This window comes from Strix uralensis, chromosome 2 (genome assembly GCF_047716275.1).
Source record: "Strix uralensis isolate ZFMK-TIS-50842 chromosome 2, bStrUra1, whole genome shotgun sequence".
NCBI classification, from domain to species: Eukaryota; Metazoa; Chordata; class Aves; order Strigiformes; family Strigidae; genus Strix; species Strix uralensis.
In genome coordinates, this window is record NC_133973.1 from 90,494,514 (window position 1) to 90,519,638 (window position 25,125).

Here is a 25,125-nt window from a genome sequence, read left to right on the forward strand (position 1 = left end):
CAGTCAAAATACTATTTCTGGTGTAAGAAAAGTATACAAAACACCCCGGTTTGTGAAGGGCTTTAAAACGTGACATTAACCTCCTTCTCCTGCCTGTGTGCCGCTCGGGATGTGCGAGGGGGTGTCAGGAGAGGGGAATGAAATGCAGAGGGAGAACCCCGCACCCGGCTACTGGGAATGAGTCTTGGAGAGGACAGGGCAGAAAAGCCCTCTTCCTCCCCGCAGGCGTCCTCTCACAACGCCAAACCCTCTTGTAACAACCCTTCTGATCTGACCAAAACTGTTTCAAAAACCCGCCGAATTACTTCTCTAGGCCGCCACAGTCAACCCGCTACAAGACGAGGCGGGCGGACTGCAAAAGGGGCAGGTCGCGGGGCGGGTCGCCCGGGCGGTACCGCGGCACTTCGGACGGGGCGGGGGGGGCTCCGGACCGCGGCTGCAGGGAGGCCCCGCGGGGCGGCGGGGCTGGGCTGGGCCCCGCGGGGCGGGGGGGGAGGAGGGCGCGGGTGGGGTCTGGCCGTGACTGATGGGCCAGATGCGGCTGAATGTTTTAGAAAAGGGGGGGGCCCTGCCCCGCCGGAGCGGCTTTAGCCACGGGGTTTGGTGCGCGGCTGACGGCCGCCGGGTCCTGCCGCTATCGCCCGTTCCTCCCGCCTCGGCGGCCCGGGGCTACTACCGGCTGTTTGCCGGCGAGCGGCGGCAGCCGGCCCCGGGAGGGAGCAGCCGGCCGGGGCGCGGAGCGCGCAGCGCGGCAACCGGCGGAGCGCGTTTCCCTCGCTCGGCAGGCAGAGCCCCGCAGGCGGCGGGCGGGGAGGACCGCCTCGGCTCGGCTCGGCGAGGTGAGGGGGAGAGGAGCGGGGGGCAGAGCAGCTCCGGCCGGAGGGGACTTCTCTCCCCAGCCTCCGCGCAGGTTTTCGTCCCGGCGCTGTTCTGCCGCCGCCGCCTCCCGTCCCCGTCCCCATCCGGCGGCGGGCAGCGCCTCGGCTCCGTCCCCGGGCGGCGGGAGCGGTGTCGGCGCCCGGCGGGGCGCGGTGCTCCCGCACCGCAGCTGACGCCCCGTCCCCTCTCTCCGCGCAGGTCGGCGCTGACGGCGGCGGGCGCTGACGGCGGAGGATCGGCCGTGCCGTGCCGTGCCGCGCCGCGCCGCGCCATGCCCGCCGCCCGACCGCGGCGGCTGCCCGCCCTCCTCCTCCTCCTGCTACTCAGCTGCCGCGCCGCTGCAGAGGGCGACGGCTCCCTGCGCCCGCCGGGCCCGGGCAGGCAGAGCCCGCCGGCGCCGGCCGCCGCCGCCCCCCCGACAGCCGGGACCCCCGCGCTGCGGGGCGCCGAGCCCAACGCCTCCCGGCCGGCCGCGCTGCCCAAGGGCGGGGGGGCGGCTGGCGGGCGGCCGCGCTCGGCCTCGCCCCCCATGTGCACGGGGCAAACGGAGATCAAGGAGACTTTCAAGTACATCAACACGGTGGTGTCTTGCCTCGTCTTCGTCCTGGGCATCATCGGCAACTCCACGCTGCTGCGGATCATCTACAAGAACAAGTGCATGAGGAATGGCCCCAACATCCTCATCGCCAGCCTGGCCCTGGGCGACCTGCTTCACATCATCATCGACATCCCCATCAACGTCTACAAGGTGAGGGGGAGCCAGGGATGGGTCCGGCGGCGGGCGCGGGGCGGCGGCGGGCTCTCGTCGGGGCTCCCCGGCAGATACCCGGCACCTCCGTGGCTGCTGGGGGAAAACGCGCCCCGCTTGCGGCCGGGAGACACCCGGGGGCTAGACTTAATGCTAAAAACCTGCCGGAAGGTGGTATGCCGGGCAGATGTTGTCCTTGTTGTCCCACATGGCACCCCCTCTGTGCTCTAGTCCCAGCCTTCTCAGCGGGCCGGGCTGGGGATGGGGCAGAAGGATGCGGCTGGAGGTGGCCACTCTGAAGGTCACCGGGAAACAGGTGCTGTCCTAGCGATAAAGGAGATAAATGAAATAGGTAAATACGTAGTGGGTTCATGGCTTCCCTCCTTTCTCCCGAGGAATGGAGGGGGAGGCACAGAAGACCCTCTGCTGTGGGGTGGGCACCACTCGGCCCCTCCTGCACAGCTGGGGCAGGCTTAGGCGTGTGGGTCCGAACAGTCACGAGCGGCATGGGGACTTTTTTCAGGAGGAACCAAGCTCATTCAAACTGAGCAATTTATATTCGTTTTATACATCCAGCGATTGTGAGGCACGATGCTCTCTTGAGCTGTGAACCCTTTCCCCCGTGGGCCAGTGTTGCAGCATGGGCAGCCGAGAGGGGGTGAGCCCTGCTGCTGCTCTTGCACCTTCTTTACCCTTTGACGTGGTAAGACTTGCCACGGAAGGAGTACAACCCCTGCCTGGTTTACCCAGCTTGCGCAGTCCATTTGTCCTCAGAAACTGTTTGGGCAGTTGAATCCAGCCTCTAGTTACACTCAGCGCTCTTGGGAGGGATGCTGGAACTAACAAGGCATCTTCTGCCTTGTTTACAGCCTGGGTCTCTGAGCACCCATCAGTTACTGCATAGAGTGAACGTGAGAGCCTTCACCTGTTCCTCCTCCTCACTTCATATGCATGTTTGTAAACTGGCGTTTGTTACTTTCAGCTTTGGAAAACCACATTGAAGGGACTGGTTCTGAATTTAGTCTTCTGTATCCATAGTGATTACTCCCAGAAGCTGCTGAAGTGGGAGAATCCTGTATCTTTATCCTTTTCAAGTACTGAAGTATTACAAAGCAGGCAACATCATAACTGTGTTAAATTCATGAGCCGGATAATGTGTATTACACGAGAGTAATTTTGATTTGGAGTTTCAGTATTTTCCATACTATACATTTATCATAGCTGTTGTGAGAGGCATGTACTATTCTGAGAGTGGAATTCATGAATCAAAACACTTTTAAACTGTTTTGAGAAAACTGTATTTTTGTAAAAAAAGATACTGAACAAAAATATTTTTTTATCTGTCCTGAGAAAAAAATCAAAAAGATTAAATCAATAACAGCTGCTCAGTACAAGACTTTGCAATATCAATGAGACTATTTCAAAATTAAATTAATGATAACATGCAATAATATACCACAGTACTTATCTTGATTGAATGTCATCAAGTATATCATTATGAGTAGGTTGGAGCGGGAGGAATAAAAGGTCAGATTGCAAACCGATAAATATATCAACTGCAAGTCCAGGATTTTTATTGTACTATTGATAACGCTAGGAACTAAGCAATAGCTCTCAGGTGCTAAATGTCCCATACTGCTACCCATCTTAATGAAGAGCCCATGATAAATTTGTATTTACGACAGCGGGTGAACTATTTGCTGTTTAAAAACAGGACTTTTGACTAAATGTCAGTTAAAAAAACCCAAACAAACTTTAGACATTGTGTTTATTTAATCAAAATTAAGAATCTGAGTGAGATTTGAGTTGATAATAACTTTTCATCAACTCTACATCCCGTTTAATTCCACTCACAGAGCAACGTTATGAGGGAGAATACAGTAATGCAATCAAAAGCTGGCCATAATCACCCAGCAGCATGGGGAAAACGAAGGCTACCAGAGGCTTGGTTTGTAAATCAAGTATACTTAACAGTTGTAACTTGCAATTTGAAACAATTTCAAACTGGATGAAACATATCTTCACAATTTCTATTAGATCCTCAGTTAGACAGCTGTGTGAAAAAGAATGTGAGAGAATTTCTCATGTTAATAAAATGCCAGCAGTTTACTCACCACTGCTTGTAGCAGACAGTGCGAAAGGGTCTCTGAATGCTTTCCGGGCAGACCCATAAGAGAGAACTCAGAATTCACACTAGGAGCAGCATTTTCTTAGGTATTAAAAGTGATAACTGCAAAAGATGTCCCCTGTGACTATTTAAGTGAATATGTAAATAGCTAAAAAAATGCACAAATTAAAATTTACAGCTCTTAAATTGAGAATATCTAAAGAAAAGCAGGGGTTATCTAGATTGTGAGGCAAATGCAGTTCAGTGTGTAAAATGCTAATTAGTCCATGGCAATTGATAGATTTGAATATCAATCAATACATTCAGAAGAAAATGGGAAGTATTGGACTCTGTCACACAGTCAGGAAACCGGGTATGAAATGAGGATTTGAGGGGTGTTCAGTTCCAGCATGTAGAACCTGGAAGACCTTTTTGGCATTCAGGGTCCTGGTAAACAGTCTGGCTTTGGCCCTACCGCAGAACTGCAGAATGGGAAGTAGAGAAAAGTCCAAGACAATCATTCTGCAGTATGCAATGTTGTGGCAGCGTAGAAACTTTGCAAAGTTGCTACTAATTGGATGTGAAGGTGGTCCTGTGCCAGGTCAACTGCTTCACTAAACAGACTAGTAAGCATGTCTTTGTTAATTTGAGGCCGCAAAAAGGAACAGAAGGATAGAGTTGGTGGTCAGTGAACTTTTTATGTCCTCTGCATTTAATCTTTGGAAGAAAAGACAGTGGCAGCTTGTACACCTGACAATACAGATCTGCAGTTCCGGAAGGCTTATACTCAGTTTCCCAAATCGATAAAGTTGTTAAATCCCCTGTGTAAGACACCAAAACAACATTAGGATTGGAAATTCCAAATTTACGTTAGCTCCGCCTCTCATGCATATATGTATAATGAGATAGGAACATAGACTTTAAAAAATCATAATCAAATAATAACACGCATTCTCTTCTGATATAGAGACATCTCCTCTCTCATTTTGTAATATTTATTAAATTTATTAAATCAAATTTATTGTCATGTTCCAATGGATTTTTAACAGGGGGAACAAGCACATTCTTGTGTGGCTTTCTGAACTCTTGACTATCAATTTGCTATGACACAAATGACTGAGGAAGAATATTTACCTGGAAATACTGTCACAGGTTCCTTTATCTCAGAGCACAATGGAAGAGTGGAGAAAAAAAATTTTCCAGGGAAGGAACAAAACCTGGTCTTTATCCAAGCCAATGATCAAAGGCCAAAGTCAGCTTTGTAGGTAACGATTTTTTTTCAGTAATGTATTTTAATGCATTAAAAATGTAGTTAACACTATATAACATTATCAAGCACTGGAAATATAAGAAAGACCAGATTAGGGACTGCATATCCCATGCAGATGCAAACTGGCCCCTTTGTTAATCCAGCTGTGCTCTAAAAAAGGCAGGATTTCCATGGAAATGTCTTTGTGATGACCTTACCAGCTCTTGTAATGCAAGTACTTAGAGGGCATGCATCATGATAAAGCCGATCTTTTCCTAACTTTCCAAAAAAGTCAAGCTGCTTGTCTTTAGAAAACATTGTTACTATTCCATATTACAGTTCTTGGCCCTTGGTCTTTTTGATGTTAAAGATAACAGCCATATTATTGGGAGAAATGCATTATTTCCTTTCTTTGCACATCGGAACCATTTACCTGAGGTCTTGCAAAGTTCATCTCAGAATTTCTTGCACAAAGTTTGTTGATCTCTGACCATATTAAGCTACAAGTCTGTTTTGTTTAGGAACCCTTTATGGTCAACCAATGCAGTTTGTAGGCACTTAAGGATCTGAATTGTCCAGCAGAGGAACCTGTCTACATTCTACAGGCAGTGGGGGGTTGTAACTTTATTCTGTAGTTAGATGGGAACAACCTACTCTGAAAGTCCAATATATGGGGTAGTGGAAATGTCTGTATGTTGTTAAAAGTGCACATACATACTTTTAATGATGGCACTCTAAACTGAAATACATTAGGTGATGTCACTATAGATTTGTAAATTTAGAGTAGTTTTTTTATTATGTATACATTTGTTATGTATACATCCACTTAAAAGATGCATGTGACAAATTTCAAAACAAGCTTTCATCTTATTTTTTTGCTTCCACCCTGTGTTTATACTTCCCAATCTAACAAACAGCAGCATGGCTTTCTTAAAGGTTGCTTTTGACGCAGTCCTTTCACTGGGGTCGTGAAATCTCAGAAATTTTTTACTTTGACAAGACATTATCAGGTTTCTGTCATTTTCAAGATGTCTGTATGATATTACTTTAATTATTTTTTTTAAAAATGTAGTTTCTAAGCAGAAGTTGCCAATAAAGACACAGGAAAAGAAACTAATCGCATGCCTCATATTAGGATTTACACTGTTTATTGGAAGGATCAGTAAAACATTCTTAGCTCAACTAGGAAGTAGGAGATTTATTTTCTTGTCTAGAGGGAAGATCCCCACCCTGCCATCATAATTATTGTTAAATATTAATAAGTTTTGTAGTGTTTTCTGACTTATCCCTGACCATAAGCTTAATTTCCTGGGCAAATTTCCTGTTTTGAAAAATGCTTGCTCCTATGAAATACCGAAAAATACTTTGTCTGCATGACCTCCCCATCTCAAAAGTATCAGGTGAAAATCTGCCAGTCATTTCACAGATATATTGAAAAAGGTTGCTTTTGAATTAGGTGTACAGTTGCCTGTCTGATTTTCCATGTAACTCTTCAATTTGTAATGATGAAAATCAAGTCTTATCGTCCTGTGAAGTAGACTTGCTGTGAACGCACAGCTAGGAGGAAGTACGAATTCCTGCTCTGCATTTCCGTGTGCATTCATTGCTTGGGACTAGGACACTGACGTAATTAAGTGCACACTTTGCTACTTCTTTGTGCCTGACTGCAGAAAGTCAACAGTAGAGGGTTGGAGCCATGGCATCAGCCTTCTGGCTGGTGGCCACAGCAGCTGAGCCATCCAGAGCAGTGTATCTGCTCGCATGCTGGCATATTCCAGCAGCAGATTATGAACATCTTTTCCTACACAACCAACAGGAAGCAGGGCAGGAATTGCAATTCACAGGTGTGACTCTGAGTCACATCTCTTGGGGCTACTTTCATAGCTGTGCAGCTTTCACATCAGTTTAGGCTCAGATCTGTGTCTGGTCTGAGAAAGTGTTGGCTAGGAATGCATCAGATACATTGGTTCTTTTAAGTATGATTTATTTCACTTCATTCTGCACTGTGTTTCTTTTCCTTTCCTTTCATGCTATTTCATTTCATCCAACACATTTCTGTGGCTTAGCAGTTAAAACTTTGCCCATGTAAAATAAGTGACTAAAACATTGGAAAGGTCATTCGGAATACAGCCAGTGGTAGACTTCTCTTGGCATTTTACTGCTGAAAATGCAACATTATTTTTCTCTTTGCTGCCACTTGGCAGTATCTCAGGACTCCAAGTCATTTATCATTGTAAAATGGCACGCTTTGTAGAGATACCCTATTATGAATCGTAAGAAAACCGTTTTACCCATATGAAATTGCATTAGACTACATCTGTACTTCACTAAGAATAATCATTGCTTTTGTCCACAGATATGATGCTCCTGAATACTTTACAGTGGATTTTCACTGTACTTTAAGGCAGTATTTTGAGGAGACAGCAATACGGAGGACAAACAGAAACAACAAGGAAGCATAGTTCAGCAATTAAAACTTTCTACTTTTTTTTGTTTTACTTTCTTAACGTTTTCAAGCTTTTGCTGCAAAGCATATCATTAACCACTTGCAATACCATGATAGAGAATCGTATTACTCATGCATTAAAATGCTCAAATTTCACAATACATCAGCTGCAAGAGATAAAGGGCATGTTTTTCCAATCCAATGCAGACAGCTGTGTGTCCATTCTGCGCCTGATTTTAAGCTGGCTGAATGCAAGTAATATTTTGGTGTTATGCTGAACCCAAGCTAATGCACCCTTTCTCTCAGTAGACCGCATTCACTCGTGTGCAGCCCCATTATAATCCAGCCATATGGCTCCCAAACTGGAGCTGGCTCAAATCCAGTCAGCTTGGAGCACAGGTGTGACTGTCTGCACCTGAGAGATAAGCATTAGTTCAGGGAAATCTCTGATGTGTGGCTGAACAGTTGTGATTTTAGGGGAGAGAAACAGGGAGTGTCTTGCACATATACCAGCTAGTTGTAGCTAAAAGTCTTCAACAGAATCTTCCAACAGAAATTTTATCAAATTTCTGAATTTGAGTTCAAAGAAGAACAGCATATTTCAATTTTGAAGTGCTTTTTTCATGAGTCATCACTGGTTTAATATATACACATGCACAATATACAATAGATACTATAAACAAGTATACAATGTACTTGCTACCCAGTCCTTGATTCCTATAGCAACTAGGTGTGGTAGGCTGGAGGTTCACTGCCTGACTGATATAAATTAAATTAGTCTAGGTGTCACCTGATTCAGTAGAGTGTACATTTAGAACACCTGTAATTATTCACATTGCAATTTTAATAGAAGTTTGTTACTATCAACGCCTTACAGCAATTCAAAAGAAGTCTCAGGGAGAGGCTTTACTGAAAATACTTTAATTACAGACTGAGTTATTTTCCCACATCACGCAGGTAAAATATACTTTATGGTTATTACAGCCTCATCCCTGCTTCCTCTGCTTTATTACTTTACATAAAATTCTCAAGAAACCTAAATCCTTAGAATTTGTTTTTCTGCTTCATTTCTGCAGAAGCATTATACTCTTTGTCTTACTTAAGTAGATCATTTAAGAAATAGATCAAAGCTGGGCTTTCAAAGATCCAATTTCGGTACAGGACTAAAGCATATTTCTGAAAGTATCTGGTACCTGAAAACACTTCATAGGGATTTCCAAAAGCACATGGTCATGAAATGTACTTAACTTCCTTTGTGTGTGATACTTAAATTATATTAGGGCTTTTCAGAAACTGTCTTGGACCACGTAAGTCTGTATCCATAGATGCACATGTAGGTGTGCCTAAGGACTTTGCTGAACCAGTCCAACGTGAGCAGGCAACTCTGTGGCTATCTACAATCATTTTGGTCCCTAGCAGAATCTATACAATACAATCATAGAATCATGGAATCATTTAGGTTGGAAAAGACCTTTAAGATCGAGGCCAACCTTTAATCTAACACTGACAAGTCCACCACTAAACCATGTCCCTAAGTGCCACATCTGCATGTCTTTTAAATACTTCCAGGGATGGTGACTCGACCACTTCCCTGAGCAGCCTGTTCCAGTGCTTGAAAACCCTTTCAGTGAAGAAATTTTTTCTAACATCCCATCTAAACCTCCCCTGGCAGAACTTGAGGGCACTTCCTCTTGCCCTATCTCTTGTTACTTGGAAGAAAAGACTGACACCCACCTCACTACAATCTCTTTTCAGGTAGTTGTAGAGAGCAATAAGGTCTCCCCTCAGCCTCCTTTTCTCCAGGTTAAACAACCCCAGTTCCCTCAGCCACTCTTCATAAAGCTTGTTCTCTAGACTCTTCACCAGCTTCGTTGCCCTTCTCTGGACACACTCCAGCACCTCAATGTCTTGTAGTGATGGGCCACACAGTATTCGAGGTGTGGCCTCACCAGTGCCCAGTACAGGGCAACAATCACTTCCCCAGTTCTGCTGGCCACGCTATTTCTCATACAAGCCAGGATGCTATGATGATCTATTATCTATATATTATCTGTATATATGATGATCTATTTATTCTTTTCCTACATCACTGTTAAATAAGATGTCTGGGGAGACCTGAGCTCAGGGAAAGATATTTCCATTTCTTTTGGGCAGTTATCATTCTTCTTTCTTCTCCTTTTCCATTTTGTAGCCCTCTATCTGCAACAGATCCAAAAGGCCTCATTTGAAGAAAGGTATGAAAAACAGAGATGAACTTTGATAGTGTAACTAATTACAGAAACTCAGAAAGTTTACTTTTGTAATATAACGATTGCAACTATTTCTTGGCATAACCTCTGTTCTGGAGAGTCTTGTTTTTATGAGGAACTGGAAGATTTGGCTGCTGCTGTGATACATTTGAGCCATTAGAGTAGTTCACATCAGAGTACAAACATTAAATGCTTCTAAACTGAAGCTACAGGCAAACAGTTCATAGCATCTGCTGTGGTGAAGGTGCTTTCTGTGTCCAGGAAGTCTTGTCCCCTAAATCAGCCAAAATGTATTGCTGGGGATGTGACAGATTTCCATTAAACTGTATGGCCCAAAGTGCGATTGAACCAACCTAAAATTCATTGTGCTGTTTTCTTTATATTCCGTAGCACTTATGTATGCTGAATGTGCAGATAGTCCTTTCAGTATTGTAATACTGAATCATTGGAACACTGGTCAATAAAGATCTTCGGTGTGGGATTTATCTGATCTGTCTTTACCTGCTGTGAACCATTTAGTTCAAACTAGCTGTTTAGGGTCCCCGAACATTCAGTGGATCCCTCCTTTCATTATCAGATGTTCAGCTAAAAACTGTGGGACAAACTGCTCACCAGTGTTGCCTGACTTCTCAGCTGAGGGAGCTTAGACACCAAGCTTCAAATAAACCCCTCCCCAGATATGCAGTTGTTGGCTTTGTCCCTGTTCTGATCAGTCTCAAGTAATTTTCTGTATTTCTGGTAAATAGTTACTTGGAACATATAAGAAAAGCAATGAACACTCGAGACATATAAAGCCAATACAAAGATGAAGGAAATCCTCACCCGCTCAGTCATTTTTCACCAGAAACACTGGGGGTGGTGAAGTTAGAAGCAAAATGAGTGGAATTTTCAGGGCTTGAGAAGTCAGGACTAAGCCTTTGTGCATATCCTTGCCCAGCCAGGGAGTGACTGTGAAGCTACCACCTAGTTTTTAGGACACACACCTTGCAGACTCCCTTGTGAAAAGGTTCTTCTTGACTAAGTTTGATTTGGTGGAAAATAAAAACAATCAAAACAAAAGTCCATGTTGCAGCTTTGGGAATTATTCTTAAAAAATGTTTCATTTCTAATTGTTGTTTTCTTTTCACAGCTGCTTGCAGAGGACTGGCCCTTCGGTGTCGAAATGTGCAAATTAGTACCCTTCATTCAGAAGGCATCAGTGGGCATCACAGTGTTGAGTTTGTGTGCCCTCAGTATAGATAGGTGAGACCCATTTTTCATCAAACTCTATAATTTCTTTTCAGTATGAGCTTTGGCTCAAATTTGCCTTTCCACTCGTTTGATATAATACTAGTAAGTTGAGTTTAAGCCAGTTAAACCATGTGGATTTTCTTATATTTTTAATTTGCAAACATGTGCGCTCTTGCTTCAGGTACCGAGCAGTTGCTTCTTGGAGTCGCATTAAAGGAATTGGAGTACCGAAGTGGACTGCTGTTGAAATTGTACTGATTTGGGTTATATCAGTGATATTGGCTGTTCCAGAAGCTATTGCATTTGACATGATTACAATGGAGTACAGAGGAAAGGATCTTAGAATCTGCCTGCTTCACCCCACGCAGAAAACATCCTTTATGATGGTAAGACACGAACATTTATAAAACCACAGCTCTCCAGAACAGTTCCTTGGATCTTCTCAATGTTGTGTGGATTGTAATGTGCACAAGTGTATGTGAAACACAGGTGAATATAATGTTCATATGAAATGCTGACAAATTTCTGAAGTATGTTGCTTAGAAGAAGAGCATCCAGAAACTTGTCTTTTTGTGGGCTTTGGGCTTATTATTGTCTTGTCCTGTTTTCTCATCTGTAATGTACATCTCATAGAGATGCTTTTCAGGACAGACTGACCAATGAGCTATAACATACTTTCCAAAATGCTCAACACTCAACTCCTAACAATGTTTTTTCTTTTGTTTTCTTTCTAGTTTTACAAGCAAGCTAAAGACTGGTGGCTGTTTAGCTTTTACTTCTGTTTGCCACTGGCTATCACAGCATTTTTCTACACACTTATGACCTGTGAGATGTTACGAAAGAAAAGTGGGATGCAGATTGCTTTAAATGACCACTTAAAACAGGTAAAAAGTTATCCCTGACAAATCTGCTGACTGTAGAGAGGATGACAATAATGACTTTACTGCCACTTAATTATTCCATTCATGTATGACAACTTCAAGATTACTACTAAGGAGAAGTTTCCTAACAGTGGTGCTGCTGAACTTATATATATGTATATATATATATCAGAGCCCTCAGAAACCTAAGATTTTAACTGACAATCGCAAAACTGTTTTTTTCTTGTTTGGAGTTAATCCTTCAAGCTTTTAGTTTTTATTTCTTCTTTACAGTCATGACAGATGAATATTTTGTAGTGAAAACTGAGGTTGTGCTGTACTCTAAAAGCTGGTGCTGTAAAATTATTAATTCTTTTGAATTAATTTCATGCAGAACTGTAGTGAGGTTAGCAGTATATGTTAGCAGAACAAAAAATATTTCACAATACATTCCAAGTTAGTAGTGCACCAGACACAAACATCATACGTCACTAGAATTAAACTATATTTGTACTATAAAGTATATTTGTAATCCTTTCCTCTTACCTTGATAAAGCTGTAATTGAAATCTCATGGGGCATTTAAAATAAGACCTGAGATCAAAGCACAAGAAAATGCAATTGAAAACAAACTAGTATTTGAAAGTGACTGAGGAGACAAGTATCATAGAATAGTTTGGGTTGAAAGGGACGTTTAAAGGTCATCTAGTCCAACCCCCCTGCAATGAGCAGGGGACACCTTCAACTAGATCAGGTTGCTCAGTGCCCCGTCCAACCTGACCTTGAATGTTTCCAGGGATGGGGCATCTACCACCTCCCTGGGCAACCTGTTCCAGTGTTTCACCACCTTCACTGTAAAAAATGTCTTCCTTATATCTAGTTTAAATCTATCCTCTTTTAGTTTAAAGTCATTACCCCTTGTCCTATTGCAACAGGCCCTGCTAAAAAGTTTGTTCCCATCTTCCTTATTAGGCCCCTTTTAAGTAAAGGGGTAAATAAGGTCTCCCTGGAGCCTTCTCTTCTACAGGCTAAACAACCCCAACTCTCTCAGCCTTTCTTCATAGGAGAGGTGTTCTAGCCCTCTGATCATGTTTGTGGCCCTCCTCTGGACCTGCTCCAACAGGTCCATGTCTTTCCTATGCTGGGGGCCCCAGAGCTGGGCACAGCACACCGGGTGGGATCTCAAAACAGAAGAGTAGAGGAGGAGAATAACCTCCCTTGATCTGCTGGCCATACTTCTCTTGATGCAGTCCAGGGTATGGCTGACTTTCTGGGCTGCGAGTGCACATTGCTGGCACGTGTCCAGGTTTTCATCCACAAATATGTTCTTCATTTTAATTTAAATGACTGCTTTCATGTTCATGATTTTTCATATTATTACTCATACTTTTTAAAATTAGAGATACAGAGAATCAGTGCAAGACATCTAAACCAACAGAATAGATAAAGTACATATTCCAAGGAAATAAGGTATTCTGATGTTGTCCTAAGTCCTATTTTGACAGGGGTTTTATCTAGTTTATCAAATATTTGGATATTCTGATAACAACAATCACGAGAGACAGAAACTGTAACACTGTTCTGTCCAATTTACTTTTTCAGAGACGTGAGGTGGCCAAAACCGTATTCTGTCTGGTACTTGTTTTTGCCTTGTGCTGGCTCCCGCTTCACTTAAGCAGAATACTGAAGCTCACTATTTATGATCAGAAGGACCCCAACAGATGTGAACTTTTAAGGTGAGACTGTAAAAATAAAATACCCATGTGCTGCTGACATTCTCTATAAGTGTGGCTGGATTTCCTAATGAACTAGCTTATTTTGTGTGTCTGAAGTTCTCTCTGCTTCATCCAGGAGACTGGTCTCACTCTGGTAGCAGAGCCAGGAAATTATGAGGAATCCCGTGAACACAGGGCTTCTGTCCTGTTTGCCTGTCTTCTTCTGATCCCTTTTGGGACTCTCCTGCTCTCTTGTGGTGTTATGTGGGTGGAGGGGGGATTTCTGTCCCTGTTTTTCTTTTCAACAGAACAGCTAGGATTAAATCTGAGGAAAACCTTGTGAATGTTTCCTCCCACAAGTTAAGATGATTGGATCTTCTGAAATTACTTTAATGAGAATGGTCTACTAATTCAAACTTCATTACTGAGAACAATTGTTACCACCATGAGTTAATCCTGTTGATATAGGCCCCTTTACTATTATGTTTAATAGTTAGCCTTGATTGAGTGAAGCTGAGTCCAGTTTTCATAGTTGTAAACCTCTATTAAGCCTTTTCAGAGAAAATGAGAAGTGTCTCACTTACTTTAATTTCCACACAGCTTTTTTCTTGTGATGGACTACATTGGTATTAACATGGCTTCACTGAATTCCTGCATCAATCCGATAGCTCTGTATTTGGTGAGCAAAAGATTCCAAAACTGCTTTAAGGTAAGAGGCTGCTGGGAGCTGCTCCTCTTGTTAAAAGATTATGTCAGCAATAAAATTCATTCCATAACATGCACAAAGTGTTTTAAATGGTCATTACATTTTACTGTAATACCACAACAACTGGGTTGTGGTAGGTGTTCTCTCCCTCTCCTGCCAAAGCTACATAGAAATGAATTAAGGATTCACAGGGACAAAAAGAGAAAGCAAAAGAGAGGATTGTACAATAAGCCCTCTCGGCACCATACTAATCAGTGCTACATCACTTCCTGACTGGAGCTGGCATCCAGCCACATGGAGAGCACTGACAAAGCAGACTTAGACCGTGCTGCAGAGATTCACGTAGCCATATCCTCTGCAACCCAACGGGGAGGGCACTGACCCCAGGTTCCCCCATTGTGACCGAGCGCTTAAATCAGCAAGCAGTTCTGTAAGGCAGATGGTGTAAGTATCCACTCATCCCCATCCACTGCCAACGTTTTATGAGACAGACCTGTTCATAGTTTTGCCTTGGTTTGAGTGAATAGTCCTGGGCACTAAATCTTCTCGCAGGATTTGAGGCTCTGGATCGCATGTGGATTGCAGTCCTTCAGCCTTCATGTCTTCTCAGAGAAATGTCCAGATTTGCTCCTTAGACCTTTTTTTGTGGCCCCTTACTGTCTTCAGACACTGTATCAGGGTTCTTACAGTACCTACTGCAAACTCTTAGGTTTTTCTTTTGTCGCAAAGCATTTAACCATTGGCCCCTGCTAGGCTTATTCCCTAGCTGTGCAAATTTCTTACTGGATATGTCTTTTCATCAGAAGCCAGTCAGCTCTACACTTAGTGTTGTTGGGGTTTTTCCCCTCATAATGCAACAGCACACATTATATATGCTTTAGTGTCAGTCTTGTCTTCCCTGTTTTCATTACTGGCTCCCTGAAAGTGTCATGGGAGCTGAGAGCACCTAAGAGGTCTGATCCTGAGCATGGTAACAAGCAGGTGTGTAGGATCCCAGATGGACTTCCAGCACCCAAAGGCCAGTCAGTAGCATCAGCAAAAGGTCTGCAAGTACATCTAGTAAATGTTTGAAATATATGTAGGTTTTCATCATTCTCCTTCTTAGATCCCTTTTTTCCCTGCAGAAAAATCAATAACAACATCTTGCTTAGAAAGTATAGATTACTGTACCTACATTTTTTTCCAAGAAAGATTATGAGACAAAGGACAACAAGTAGTCTAATTTTATTTTCAGATGCATTTAGAATTGCAGACCAGACTCAAAGCAGTACCTGGTGTGGCCATTATTATACATAACTCAGTATAACTCTTCCTGCCCTCCAGCGCTCAGGTTGGTTGCTAAAGGGGCACCCCAGAAGTTAGTGGCCACTTGAGCAATGCAGAGCTTAACCTTCTTTCTTTGCTTACACTGTAATGCCAAAATGGCACACCTGACATTTGTTACAGTATGGCTGAAGAAGAGCAGTATTTCAGTGCATTTTGCCACGTGTGCAAAACAAAATGATGTAAAATACTTATTCTTTTTATTTTAACAGTCATGCTTGTGTTGCTGGTGCCAATCCAAAGATCTGTTGTCCCTGGAGGAAAGGCAGTCCTGTTTAAAGTTCAAAGCTAATGATCATGGATATGATAATTTCCGCTCCAGTAACAAGTACAGCTCTTCATAAAACAAGCATAAAAGGTATATTCTCTTAAATTAATGCTGGTGCCTTTTTAAGTAAAAGTGGCGATCACTTTTAACGAGATGGTAACGCTTAGAAAAATCTAGTTTTGTGTTTGCACAAAAAAACCCATAAAAAAAATAATTGCCCCCAAACTGTGTCACATTCAAACTCAAGGACATTTATAAAATTGTCATATATGGAACATGAAGAAAAGTGTAGAAAGTCATTGTTAGCACTTGAATACTTCTGAATCAGCACTTCCAAATGATCTCCACTTCCTGCACATTAAATGATCATTTGTATTCGCTCTAACAGTTGTAGGAACTGAAGTTACAGTAATTACTAGGCCGTATAATGTAACACTAATTGGATCAAAGCCATTATTATGTATAACTCAATATATTATCCTTTATAAAGCAGATTAACCACCATCACTATTGCAGGGTTTTTTTAAATAAAACATGAAATACTTTGTAACAGAAGTTTAAATGTAAAAAAGTAGCATTTTTATTGGGGGTATTATAGAGGTAGCTAATGAAAATACTAAAGAATACAGTCAAGTTAAAAGTGCATTTCACACTGGTAACTGTCTTTACCTTTTATTGTTAGAAGAAACCTCCGAAGGCCTTTATAAATGCCATTTTGTAACCACTTTGTGTGTTCTCTGCATTTGGCAGCACTTTGGGTATGGTCCATTTCACTGTTTCCACGTAATTCATGTTTAATGACAGTGGAGGGGAGAAAAACACCAAAAGCAAAAATTAATACTACTAGAACCATACAAATGATGGCTAGTATCGGAAACTAGCTATTTTTAACTGAAAATAAATTGATTGTATCCCATGTAAACAGTGGGCATTCAAAATCCTGATGGTTCTTTACTCAAAATACTTTTGCAACAATTTACAACTGTTTTTGCAATCCAAATACTGTCTTGGGGCAAAATCCTTTAGAAATAGCAGGTGGAAAAATGTAACCAAGAAAAACAGAGGGAGAATTTGAACTTCTATTTTCATTTAGATTTAAATAGTCATAAAGAAAATAATGCACAAACTGTTCTTCTAGAGAACAGTACTATGTAGCACACTTGTCTTCATACTGTTTTAAAATATGTTCTACTTCTGTAGTTCCATATTTATGGGCTTAAGAAGATGTGTGATTAGTTTCTGCTCCTGTAAATAGTTTAGTGAAGCGTAATTAATTATAAATATTAAAATATGGGCAGGACCCTGTGAGAAAACAGAAAGATAAAGATGCCTGTAGTAAACATGATGTGTGTTGCCAGGAGCAATACACATTTTGTACATACATGACAGGTCATTCTTTGGCTTTTCATTTCCTATTAATTTGTTACAGATGTCCCCAAAGACTTAATAACATATTTTGTGCACTAAGGCATGAGTTTTTCAAGAAAAAATGTTATATAACATGCTTTTATAAAAGACATGTTTTCAATAGGCATGGTATTTTATTATAATAAAAATATTTATCAAAACTCAGGAATTTTTTTTTAATTTCCAAATTTCACATGTAAGGATTTTTGCCTTTTTTTCCAGCCTTGATTAACTTCACATTTTTTAATAAAAAGTGCCTTAAATATGCTCAGGATGAAAACAGTTTTCATTAAAATGTTAAGCTGATGTTACCTTAGATGGGTTTCATCTCATCTGACTTTAGGTAGCTGCAGCTACCTTGCAGACAGCTAAAAACAGGAGAGGTGAACCCCATTCCTGGTGTTGCCCCATCAAAAGCTAGTAAGTGTATGCTTGTATAATCAAGCTAAGGACCTATGCACATGCATTTGAGCATGGGCATGTGTATGTGAGTATGTGTGCAAGTGTGGCTGTTGTCTACCATTAGGTTGCTGTTACCACCTTTCTGCAGCACATGCACCCAACTGCTACAATGCTGAAGTTTTATAAATATAAATCTATTTAAAGTTTTGTTATTTACATTTTTACCTTAACTTTCATGGTAACTTTCTCATGGTAAGCCATGAATATCACTTCACTTCACCCTGCCTGCATCTATTTCTGTGAAATACATTTCATCTGTTAAGGATGGATAATCAATTAAATCCTAAGTTTGATACTGATCAGTGTTATTTTCATCGAGTTATATCATTACAATATTGTACATGTATATTATTATTTTTATTTAAAATATAGCTGTTGTATTGGCAAATGTGTAACATATTTTTCATTTTTTCCGGACTAATTCTTTGTTAAGACGAGTCCTGCTAAGTCAGATATTTAGGTTTTGCAAATAAAGACCGTACATACTGCCTGCTTTTTGGAGTTAATGTATACATATTAGTACACATATTATCTTTTTTGCAGTATTTCTCAAAGCAGTATTTTTACTGAAGCTCTCATTTCCTGTAATAAAAATTTTCAAAACTTCTGCTCTCATACAGTTAAAAGAATACGCAGGAGAGCTCCAGTGCATCTGTGTTCTAGCTAAGATCAAATCTCTTAATACTGAAGACAGGCATTTTCTAAAGTCCTCAGCACAGACCTATTCCTCCATCTACTGAAATCAATGAATGTTTTAATCATTCAATTCAGTTGGAGCAGAATTAGGACACAGCAATATCTCTAAAAAACTTAGCTGACGTTTGCTACCTTGAATAAAAAAAGTTAAAAGCTAAATACTCTTTTTTTTTTTTTTTTTTTTTGACAAAAGAGTTGTTTAGAAAAGTCAGGAAAAGAGGGTAAAATCTGCTCATGGGGTAAAACAGCCTCCAAGCCTCAAACAGGGGGTCACAGGTAGCAGAACTGCAGAGAGGCACATGTGTTTTTATAAGAGTTCAATGTAGTTGCCCAGAGTGGTGTGACAGAGTATGAATCATCTGTCCCAATGGCCTGAAGAGTTGACACAGAATAGCTTGAGATGAAAAAAATAAGCTTGTAAGAAACTGCATCACAGGCCTGTGCTTTGGCCTTCAGGTAGTAGCTGGATTTTACTTCCCCAGCTGCTCTGAATTCTGCCTGCACACAGCTCTCTTGGAGTTAAGAGAGGACATTTCAGACTGGGTGGGCTGAACTGATACACTGGTACTACACCTCAGAGAATCAAATGCAAAATTTGATGGTTATGGAGCATCTGCTCTGAGTTGTAGCATTTCACTGTCCAAAACAGCTCTTAAATCAACACAGTTGGCTTAGGAAGAGAATGTTGTATGTACTGAAATAATGTTAAAAGGATTTTTTTTAATTGTTCTGTATGGCTGTGTAAAATACTTCTATATTTCATTTTCTGTGGTCACTTAAATAGCAAGTTCTGTGGTTCAGGCAGTGTAAACATACTAAATTACCAATAAAATATTTGTAATTTTGACTCATTGCAAAAAGACGTCTGACCTTTTTTCTTCTAGGAGGTCCCATTTAATTGTTAATGATGTAGAAAAGATTTAAGCAATTCAGAACTAAAACTCAAAGCTTATGAGTGGGATAGTTTTATATAGCTGAAAACTGGAGTGAGTTCAGACTTGCATATGCATTGCAAAATTGTCTGATGTTTGTTGGAACAATCAGTCATGCCTATCTTTGTTCTGTTTGGTTTTGCTCAAAATGTCAGTTGCAATCTCTTCTCTACACACCCATATATAGTCACAAATCCTCCTGTGTTAGGGACATCACAAATAAAAGGCATCAGACTTTTAGTTCATTAATTCAGAAGTGCATGCACTCGATGCTGGAATATGCCTCATGAAAAATCATCATCCCTTTGTATGCTGACTGTAATTTTGTGCATTATTTCAATTTACCTTTTCTTAAAGCAGTGGAAAACGGTATCAGACTGAGTATGCTGTAGCTGGTCAAATATATAACTTTACATGCTTGTAGTATCTGTACATCCCAAAATGTGTTTGCTGCTACTGTTGTTTTATTTCAGATAGTTAGTTTTCCTTCTGCTTAGTTGGTGGCCTGCTGCATCCATATAGATTTGTCTTTTTTCATGGTCTCAGGACCTATAGCACATAATTTTGACTTTCCTATGCCTGGAACAGAAGCCCCTGTAGAGATGGGATCTCTTTTAAGTAAATATTCTACTCAATATCTGTCGTGACTCTTCACTTCCTTTCCCTCATCTTGGTCCTCAGTAATGCTATGGTCTTTGCCAACCACTCATTACAAAGAAGCATTTTTTGCATATTTCTTCTGAGATCCTACAGGTAGGCGTACAGGAGTCTTCACAGTCCAGCTAACTTACTCCCTTGTCACAATTCATTTTTCTAACTATTGGTCTCATCCACAGTTTTATCTGTTGCAGTCTTGGCTCTTACATTTAGGGGATTAACTGCAGCTTGTCAATTTTCTAAACTCACTAGAACTTAGATAGCAACATGGATAACATGTAGCTTACATTCTTCAAACACTGACTCACTCAAACAACTCTTGAGATGGGTAGATTGGGCACTCTGGTGTTGGAGCAGGATGGTCCAGTTGGCAACCTGTGGCTGGGTCTGGTCTATAGAGGGGTTCACTTTTTACTGCACCTTCCTGCAGCCTGCTGCTCAGACCATCGTGTTCTCGTAGTCTGCTCAAGAAGGCCCAAGAGTTCTTCACGTACATGCAGTGCACTTCTGTTCAAATTTCAATCCAAGTTGCTGAACGGCTGTCCACATCAGAAGATCAAGGGAGACAAAAATGAGTCAAAATTAGTCTTCTGTGTTCTGCTGGTCATCTTTCTTCTCAGTCAGCAGTGGTAAGATTACTGTATTACATAGCAACAGTAGTCACATGGTTTATTGGCTTGCAATTGCTAACTTAAAAGTGCTATCATTAAATAAAACCCTGGCATCTATTTGGTCTTGTCAGTCTTTCTAAGTAATCTCATTTAGCTGTGAAGGAGGTACCAAATCTCACCCTCACCAGTGAAAAAACACCCCCACACCCCCCCACACCCCCCATTTCTCTTTCCTTCTCTTGAAAATTATCACTTAGAAAGAAAATTCTATCATCATTAAAAGTAAAACCTTCAGAAATTTATATTTTGCCTCAGTAATCAGTATCCTAAACCTCCATGAAATCTCAGTGACAAGCCAAAGATGTCCTGATTGTGGGAAGTAGTATCTGGAAGGAATTTTACTGTAGTGATGTGGTAACTAGTTAGATCATACAGCTCAGCAGGGGGCTACATATTTTATGGGATGTGAGGCCACATCAAAATTTTCAGAACAGTGACATAGAAAATACCACATTAATATCTAGATGATGCCCGTCAGTGGATATCTACAGTTAGAACTTCAGTGTTGCCATGAAACTTCCCATCCTCTGTAGCCCTCCTAGAAGAGTGCCCTGAAAAAAGTGGGAGTCAAAACCTGACACCCAGTAAAACCTGAAAGGAAACACTGGTAAGGAATTAAGGTAACCATACCTTCACAAACCACATTCTCCAAAACTTGCTTCTACTTGTTCTGCTCTTGAGGGAGCTGGATGCAGGGAAGCATTTGTTGCCCTTTTACCTTTTCATAACATTCATTTCCCAAAGTTTGCGTTAGTGGGTTACAAGTCTGGTTACCTTGAAAAAACAGATGAATGGTGAAACCAGGGGAGACAACGGCTCTCATTTGAAGGTACTAGGAAAAAGAATGACAAATCCCCAGGATGCTCACATCTTCAGAAGAAGGATGGGTTCAATGTTTGCCCAGCCTTTGCAGGGGCAGGAGAGAAACATGCCAAGCTAATAAAAAAAAAAATAATGGTGGATTTGGTAAGTTTTAGTTGGAGCTGCAAGTGAGATGTCAGAACTCACGCAAACCGGATTTGTTTTTTTGATTAAGCTAAACTGGAAAAAGTATCATAATTGCTAATGGATGTTCACAGGACAAGACTGGAGCTTGCCAAAGGTATAGGAAGCTTTTCCCTGAAATACACATACAGCAGGTAGCATGTCCTACAAATTTGGCCCCATTAGTCTTCTTAACTTGCGAGCATAGATGTAGTGTGAAAGGTTCACTTCTGCTGTATTTGAATACCTGACACCTGCAGTAACCAGACACACACTTTTGATGCATATTTATATGTATACCTATGTATTTATATATTTATACCTCTCCATGTAGAAATAAAATATATTGCATATTATGTAATACAAATTGTGTGATATACAGAATATTTTGCATTAATTTTGTCTGAAAAAGTTGTTTCAATAAAATCAAGCATTTTTACAAAACCATATTGGTCTGAAAAAAACCCTAGCCCACTGTCTTTAAAAAAAACCTTCTAATGTGTTCTATCACTTTGATCTCATATTTTGAATTTTAAGGGTTTTTTAATATATTTTGAAGCAATTCTACATTAGTTTGTGCTGTGGTATGAGTAATGTAAACTATGTATGTCACACATGTCAACTATGAATGCCTGCCTAACTATTTGACTAGTCTATTAAATTTTAAAATTTTGTTCATAGCATTAATAATAAAAGCCACTGAGTACTGACAGAAATATTTTTGTTGTTTTCTGACTGGATATGGGTTCATAATAATAAAAGTTTGAAATACTGACAAATCATACACTATGCACACTGGTAATTTAAATATTTCATAACTTTGAATTTTGTACCTTTTATGACCATTTTATGATAACAGAAAAGCTTTTTTTGCCCCCAAATTTTAGAACTTTATATTTTGATAAGAGATGGAAACAGACTTTGAAATGTGAAATGAATCATGAAATTGATAGACTGTTTCAACCACCTCCATAGGTTATGAAGACACTTCCTCTAGGACTAACTACTAAAATTCTCTTGTTAAATTTGTTTAACCAAATTTCATATTAAAGAACAGTCAAAGAACATGGTAATATTTGCATATTAATATTTGCAGCTCATTATTTAATATCTTGGAAGCATTTGATCTTTATAAAAGTGTTCATACTTAAGCTATGTCACTTAGAAATGTCTTCATAGGAAAAATAATGTGTCACAAATAGGTGAGCTCATTTGATGTTTGTTTACATATGTATGTAATTCATGCAAGAGAATTTGACAAATTATTTTTTAGTTGACTGAAAAAGAACACACTGATATTGTTATATTTAATATACAAGTCAAATGCATTTAAAATACTCTACTTATAAACGTATCTATGCATTTATGTGTTTTTACCTGTGTATGTACATACACACAGAAATATATATAACTTACATAAGACAAAATGTTGGTCACAATAAAAGAAGCAAAAAAAAAAAATAGAGAAGGTACAGTTGGGAGTAAAAATATCAGAAATTTCTAGTATATATGATTTGCTGAGACTTCCACTGTGCTTTTGTCTACTCAAGAGCTTACAGCTTTCATAGAAAAATAACCAAGTTTTCCAACTATTCAAGGGCTGACCACGATTACTCCGGTCTTTCCAACGAGTTGTAAAATCTGGACTACAATCACGTTTCATGGCACTCTTACAAAAGAGCAGGATTGCCAGCCGTGGGCTCTTGGCCAAATTCCAGTTTAAATAATTACAATCTGCTTCCTCTTCCTCTCTCTTCCCATCAACTGCAGCATGGCTTAGAAGAGCATACTGCCCTGTTCTGCAGTTTCACACTTTGCTTGGAGACATCTGCTCTGTCTCACGCTGGAGATGACTGCGTTTCGATGCTAGAAAATGGGAGTCTTCCAAATCCTTTGTAATTTTGTAGAGTATTTGGGGGTGTTTCAGAATGACAAGCAGAATTTAAATGTAAAATCAGTATCTTAATGCTCTGAGTTTCTTTCAGTATATGTCAAGTCAATGTTAAGTAGATCTAAATCATTCCTCTTTTTATTGACTCTTACGAAGTTTTATAAACATATGTTTTAAAAGGCTTTTAAATCTCTGTGTATCTTCTATTTGTATAGTTAGAAAGATTTATTATGATCTGGAATCCATTAAATAGTACTCAAGTACTTTGAATAGGCATTAGGCATGTCTACAAGATTGAGTGTAGAAACCCAGGAACCGCAGAGTTCAGTGCGCACCAGGCTCGGCCTAAGGTAGTTGCATTGCTTCCAGAGCAGACCAGGCTAACTTCTGTCCAACTCAAATCCTGGGTAGAGTGAGCTAGTGTCAGTCTGCTTCCATCCATGCAGGTGGATTCTAAGTGATGTACAACTACTTACTAAGGCAATACTAAGTGTTTGAACCATTAGACTGTACAATTATTGCAAGATCATCACCATTTATTGGCTTTATTAAAAAAAAAATTTTTAAAAAGGCTTGTTGTTTGCTTATATTCAGAAATTTCAGAATTCCCAATGGAAAACAAAGTATTTTCCAACCAGTGATGTTTGTGAAGTAAAAGGTGGCTTGGAAATTGACTGGATTTGATTTATTTGTTTGAAAGAATCAGCAAAGAACTGGCAATATTGATTTTAAGGTATTTCATTACTTAAAATGCACTTTAGGAGCATCTGACTGATAAGGAGAGGTTGAAACAGCTGGGACTGCTTAGCTTGGAGAAGGAAAGGCTCAGGGAAGATCTCATCAATGTGTATAAATACCTGATGGGGAGGAGCAAAGAAAATAGAGCCAGGCACCTTTCAGTGATGCCCAGTGAACAGAGGCAATGGGCACAAATTGAAACATGGGAAATTTCATTTATAAGAAAAACATTCTGTAGTGGAAAACTGGAACAAGTTTCCCAGAGAGGCTGTGGAGCCTCCATCCTTGGAGATACCTAAAACCTGATGGGGCACAGCCCTGAGCACCCTTCTCTGTAGGTGGCTCTGTAGGAGTGGGGCATTGGAGTAGATGATCTCCAGAGGCCTCTGCCAACTTCAACAATTCTGTGATTCAAATGTAATCTATTCTATCAAGTATGTAATTCCTATCTGAACCTAGAAAAGCTGCCACTGTCAGAGAATGGCCAAATGTCAGACAGGTAGGTTACTGCATTAGAAAAAAGTGGAGATCCCTTTTTGCCCTTACATATTCCTATTTCAGTGTTGGTCAAGTCTTTTCATTAGTCACTTTTTCTTTGACTAAAAAGGTATTGGGGGCTTATAGCTGAAGAACTGATGTTTTGATATGCAGCATTGAGTAAGAATAGATGTATTTATGACAAGAAGAGTCAGTGGACATTTTGGAAAGCTTGTCTTACAATGCACCAGAACTGACTTCCTTGTGGGATAGCTGGACAGGTGAAGTAAATGGAAGTTTGCCAGGAAAAGATTTGTAAGAGAACTGACAGGACATTCTTAGAAAAGGCCCTTCATGGCTGTAATTTTTTTAAGGACACCATGGGAGAACTATGCTGTAATTGACATGTTGATTTTATGAGAGATGAACAA

At 40.7% G+C, this 25,125-nt stretch overlaps 1 protein-coding gene across 3 annotated transcripts; it reads left to right on the forward strand.

The window, feature by feature from the left end:
• Positions 1–564: 564 nt before the first annotated feature.
• EDNRB (endothelin receptor type B) lies at positions 565–23,464 on the forward strand. Of its 3 annotated transcripts, none has more exons than XM_074859450.1 (9): positions 565–839; positions 1,078–1,627; positions 10,808–10,920; positions 11,090–11,294; positions 11,643–11,792; positions 13,370–13,503; positions 14,083–14,191; positions 15,724–15,869; positions 23,359–23,464. In XM_074859450.1, exons 2-8 carry the CDS (start codon positions 1,151–1,153, stop codon positions 15,853–15,855), a joined length of 1,320 nt encoding a protein of 439 aa, XP_074715551.1. In that variant the 5' UTR covers positions 565–839; positions 1,078–1,150; the 3' UTR covers positions 15,856–15,869; positions 23,359–23,464. The 3 variants fall into 3 exon arrangements, with proteins under 3 accessions (XP_074715551.1, XP_074715550.1, XP_074715549.1); XM_074859449.1 differs by lacking the exon at positions 23,359–23,464 and adding an exon at positions 20,364–22,304; XM_074859448.1 differs by lacking the exon at positions 23,359–23,464 and having other exon boundaries at positions 566–839; positions 15,724–19,204.
• Positions 23,465–25,125: the final 1,661 nt, after the last annotated feature.

What these genes read in the sequence shown, in the direction of transcription:
- EDNRB (XM_074859450.1), top strand. Translation starts at nt 1,151, where the DNA reads ATGCCCGCCGCCCGACCGCGGCGGCTGCCCGCCCTCCTCCTCCTCCTG. An exon ending in AACAGATGTGAACTTTTAAG is followed by an intron (nt 13,504 to 14,082) that starts GTGAGACTGTAA and finishes ATTTCCACACAG; the next exon opens with CTTTTTTCTTGTGATGGACT. An exon ending in GATTCCAAAACTGCTTTAAG is followed by an intron (nt 14,192 to 15,723) that starts GTAAGAGGCTGC and finishes TTATTTTAACAG; the next exon opens with TCATGCTTGTGTTGCTGGTG.